This window comes from Sinocyclocheilus anshuiensis, unplaced genomic scaffold, assembly GCF_001515605.1.
Source record: "Sinocyclocheilus anshuiensis isolate Anshui unplaced genomic scaffold, SAMN03320099.WGS_v1.1 scaffold67, whole genome shotgun sequence".
Classification (NCBI taxonomy): domain Eukaryota; kingdom Metazoa; phylum Chordata; class Actinopteri; order Cypriniformes; family Cyprinidae; genus Sinocyclocheilus; species Sinocyclocheilus anshuiensis.
In genome coordinates, this window is record NW_015552546.1 from 1,505,479 (window position 1) to 1,510,993 (window position 5,515).

A 5,515-nucleotide genomic window follows, 5' to 3' on the forward strand; every position below is an offset into this window, starting at 1 on the left:
AATTAATTAAACCAAAATACTAATATTCTTAAAAAAAGAAAACTGAAAATCTAAAAACAAGTTTAATTTAAAATGTAAATGAAAACAAATTGAATGTGAAAAAGTGGTATAATACTCTATAAAGGTAAACATCATAAGCATATCCATTATGCGTCCATATTATGAGAATTTTGAATTTTGTTATTAAAGTTAAAAAAGTTAAATTATTGAAAATGTTAATTTATTCAATTAATAACATTAACATTTATACAGATAATGTATTTTGTGTGTGTGTGTATATATATATATATATATATGAATATATATATATATGAATATATGTTCAAAGAAAATTTCAAATTGAAATTTGGCAACTAACCGAAATAAGTTGAAGCACTAAAACTACTAACTACTACTACAAAAAAAATAAAATTAAACAAAATCAGACAAAATAAATTTAAATCAAATTTGTATTGAATGTGTAATTCAAGTTTATATTAATATAAACATTGATAGTAGATTCTGCTAAAAAACACTGGTTAATGAGTTGCAGTTTTCACTCACACATGGAGCGCATCAGCGCATGCAGTTCAACACACAATAGTGTGAATTTCCTGTCAGCGCTTATTTCAGTCACTTTGAAATTGTGTCTAGAAAACTGTTAAACAGACATAGCCTACTATATGAAAGCATGAAAGTAGCTGCATTTATTTCTGAGCAATGAAACACCATCTTCCTATAGTTTGGTTTTCCTGATCTCAGTATGAGGAGGAGTGAATGTCTTCCATTTATGTCTACTGAGGATGTGTTTGGCCTGTTGAGCTGGTATTTTTTCAGCATCAGCTGATCTGAGCACAGTGAAGTGATCTTAGGGAAGTGTAACTTCTGCTTTTCTTGTGATTAGCAGGCAGACAGCACCCTCTCACTGCCAGCAGCAGAGGAGAAACCAGAGGAGCTTTCAGCCTCAGACCGAGAAGATGAACTCGACAAGGATTCAGGGTCAAAGGTTAGAGCCAAGTAGCTTGAAAAAACAATACCTGTTTTTTTAAAACTGATCACACGCTCTTTAAGATGTTTCTGTTGCTCTGTCTGAAATGGAACTAACTTGAATGATTTAGAGCAAGCTTCTCTTAGTTGTCATAAAAGCACTAGAACATAGAAGGGTCATAGGCATTTCTGTATGTATTATTTACACACTTTAAAAAAACACACACAAAAAATGCATTTCGAACAGACAATGGCTTTAATATACCTTTTGTGATTTAACATTATTAAAATATTTTAATTAAAACTGAATTTGATGTTTTATCCTGGGCTTAAAGTAAATAGGAGGCTTTACCATCCAGAAAGAAAAATAATAATAATAAAGACATAATATATAATATTATAATCATAATCTCAATCATAATATTTATACAATATTATTTTATAAATATTATATTCAATCATATAATATTATTTCATATTTAAAATTATAATTATAAATTGTAAAAAACAAATTATAAAGTAATTTTATAAAATACATTTACATCCAGCTAATTAGATGCCAAGACCTATGTATATATATAATCACAAAGTACACAAAAAGGCCTGCACTCTAAAAAATATTATATTATGTATTTAAAAACAACAGGTGAAGCTGTTTTTTAAATAAAAAAGTGAAAAGTAAAAAAATGTTTTTAATGCAAAATTAAAGTTTTGTCAGCATTCAAGAAGGCATTTTGTTTTCACGTCACATAAACAGGAAATGACATGACAAGGAGGCCCACTGTTGACCCTCATGACTGTGTCAAGCCTTTTTTAGTATTCAGATTTAAGTTTAGCTAAACACTGAGAATACTTCATGGTATTATTTAAAAGAAATGGTATTTCTTGAAAACATGTTTGCAACATTTTTGAAAATCATGATTAGCATAAGCAATCAATTTCTTAGCAATCAATCAATGCACATGCATCTGATTTTTTTCCTCAATATTTTTTATTTTTAATTATTTGTCAATTGTCATTGCTCTTATTTGTACGTCCCTACTTATCATTCACCCAAAAGCTGACACAATAATTCAGGAGCTCCTAAACAATCTTCTATGATATCTGTAATACTAGGACTAACCAAAAGGTGGCGCCAGGTAAATAGCTGGATTTTTGAAAGGCCTTATTTCAGCCAGGGGTGACAGCATGAAAGACACATTCATTTACATTTGAATGAAGCTTTCTGTTCTTGTGCAAAACAGCAACATGCTCCTCCTCATTATAGAGAAAATGATCATCTGTGCTCTGCGAACATTTGTATGCAGATTAACCTGAGATGCGGCTAGTTAAAGGCCAATAGCGTAATGTTAAAACATAAGATTTTTGTTTTATTTTATTTTATTTAAGTACAAGTAATATAAGTAAATATTGAGTCTTATATTTTGCTCTTAGAGCTTTAAAACATTAAGTGTTTTGTTTTGCATTAAAGCTTCCTCTTTCAACCGCACCACTTGCAAACTGTTTAAGTGGAAAAGATTCACACTTGAAAGCTCTTCACGCCTGAAAGCTCTTTCCAAGAAGCGAGACGAAACTGACTAGTCCTTCATAGGAATTATTCATATGATGCATTGAAGCTGAAATCATCTGCATAAAATGTGATATTTTTAATATTCTACAATGCAGCGAATCTCTTTCATTGACGTATTCATTACTGCATTCCGGTTTCACTACTGTGATTATTTGTCACCAGTCTGGTTGATCTCCACATGGAAAAATAATCATCTTACATGCAATTATTCAGTCACTCACCCCGCGCCTTTCATTCTTCTTTCAAAAGGAAACATGTCTGGCTTGGTTCCTATTTAAGCACAGGTAAACAAATATTGCACGCAGTTTTAGGAAAAGAGACCTTGTTAGTGTAGCCTATATGAAAGAGTGCAAGTGTTTTCCCACTGTCTCGGACACTCTACAGCTGTCCTGCAAACAATTAGCCATCACGTGCGCTGAAAAAATCACCCAAACGCTCCATTTTCCCTCACATTAATCAGTCTGACTGACACTTCAGTACATTAAGAGAAATTGACCATCGCTTTGGCTCACAAAACTAGTGGCTTCTGGTAAAACGGCATACAATAAAAAAAAACAAAAGGCGTAGTTAAGAGCAATTTGGTGCTCATTGGAGCCAATAATTCACCTCTGGCGAGTTTTAAGTGGGTTTTTTATGGTTGTGTGACCTGTCAAGAGAGCAAATTGGAGGAATTATCCTTTGTTTTTACTGTTCTCCCATCTCAACGAGCTGATTTGTTGTGCTTTTGAGGTAAACGTCCCTGGAAGTTTTGTTTCTGGTATTCAGTGTGAGTCTGTGTACTGACAAACAGAGCAGCATTATGGGTGTTTCCTGTATTCGCTGTGTTGACTGCATCTATATGTGTGTACTGAGGACTTTGTGGTCTGTTTGCGTTGTTTATTTGCTACCAGAGTTCGTTCATTCTTCTCAGCGCTGGGTTCCCCTCCACTCATACCGCAACTACAGAACAGGAAGAGGAACTGCATGACTGCCAAACCACAACGGCCACTCTAGTGTGTCACTTTATTTACGTTACTAACTGTACAGTTTCCCACAGACTCCTCCGAGCTCCAGGTGATACTGACAGGTGGTTTTGTGAGTGATTTTGTGAATCATATCATATCGTGTTCCTTTCCCAGAGTGAATCCGAGCAGGGTGAGGAGTGTGGAGGAAGTTTGGGATTCACCGCTGTGGCTGTGAGTGTAATAACACACTGTTAAAACAGTTTAATCAAAACACACATTATAAGAAACATTTATCATGTTATATTTACAGCAGAATACCGTTTCTTACTGTAGTTACTGTTACTACAATAAACTATGGTTTTAATCTCCACTGTCATCAAAAGCATTTAAACAACAGAAAGAGTCTTAGACTGTCTGACGCAGATCTTATATTAATTCATCATAATTTGACAGTGGTTATTTTGTGCCCTGATTAAGAAACTTAAAATCAAGTTATTCCAGGGTCTCTCTTTAAGAAGTATTGTAAGTTGCTTTAGATAAAAACATCTTCTAAATGACTATTTACTTACTATATGGAATCAAATTTACCATGGTAAATATTTGGGATTGTGTGGACTTTATGAAACTGGTATGAAGGCATTTGCTAAGAAAATATAAGAAACTGTTCAAATGTGGTCTTTTTTTTGTGTTTTTTTTGAAAGAAACAAATGCATACTTTTATTCACTAAGGTCACATTAAATTGATCAAGCATACAATAAAGACATTTATAATGTTACATAAGACTTTTATTTCAATTAAATGTTCTTTTGAACAGAAAATTCAAAAGAACATTTATTTATTTCAAATAAATGTTCTTTTGAATTTTCTGTTCATAAAAGAAGCATAAAAAAATGATCACAGATTCCACAAAAATATTAAGCAGCAAAAAGCACCAATAATAATTGATAAAATTCAACTTTACTATAAGAAATTACATTTTAAAATATATTCAAGTACAAAACTGTTATTTTAAAATGTAATATCATTTCACAGTATTACTGTTTTTAGTGTATTTTCTACTCAAATAAATGCAGCCTTGCTGAACATAAGAGAATTCTTTCAAAAGATTAAAAAATCTTAACTTTTGACCGGTAGTGTATATATATATATAAATATACTATTTATTTATAAGTAAGGAAAAAAATAACTAGCAAAGGCAGCTTGGGTCGTTTCTGCTTTTATCCAACAGTTCAATAAACAGTAAGTTAAAACTGAGTAACTTACAGGTACTTCTAAACAAAGCCACAGCAGAAACACTGCAACACCGAACAACACACAATAGTGGTGCTTCATTCCTAAACCATGCAGTGTTTTGAAGCAATCGGGTTGAATTACTGATTCAATGACTCACTCATAAAGACAGTCACTTGTCGCCACCTACTAGAGAAATGATCTAATGCACAGACCGGATTCAGGTTTGAGGACTGGAACTAGCTGCTGTATAATAAGAAATATTTTTTAAAAATGTAGTGAAAAATGTAAGAGTTTATTGCTGTAGAATTACAATGACTCGCCATGTCTGCATTATAATAATCTCTTTATTGTGTATCTTGTATCCCTGATCTTCTGCATAGCTACTACAACTGATCTGTTCTCTGTCATACAAACAGAGCCAAAAAGAACAGCATGGTGAAATCATGCCTGCCAGCATACAGCTTCTGTATGTGACCTCGGGTCTCTGAACAAATATAACTTGGAGGGGGCGAGAGAGAGAGAGAAAGAGAGGACCGGGAAAATTAAAGAAAGTGCACAAGAAAGAGAGAGGATGCATCCGGCACGTCTACGGCCAAGAATTCCTTTTAATTCAAAACTGAGTTCTCAGGATTCCTGTTGAATTGCTCACTCGCTCAGAAGTGACAGCACATAGTTTAAGAGCGTCATCATCCTTGAAGGCCAGTGCAGTTTACCATCAGCTAAATCTACACTCGAGGTACTGATGATTCTCAGCTTTGTGGTTCATGGCTGACTCATCTCCCCTCAATCAATCTTCACACA

At 33.4% G+C, this 5,515-nt stretch overlaps 1 protein-coding gene across 1 annotated transcript in view; it reads left to right on the plus strand.

Annotated features, from left to right (window-relative positions):
* The window catches only part of LOC107664119 (ankyrin repeat domain-containing protein SOWAHC-like), a 27,540-nt gene that overhangs the window by 11,260 nt on the left and 10,765 nt on the right, over positions 1 to 5,515 (plus strand). The window contains exons 4-5 of the mRNA XM_016454576.1: positions 884 to 985; positions 3,655 to 3,711. Coding sequence (XP_016310062.1) covers positions 884 to 985; positions 3,655 to 3,711 — 159 coding nt within the window. The remainder of the gene's footprint in view (positions 1 to 883; positions 986 to 3,654; positions 3,712 to 5,515) is intronic.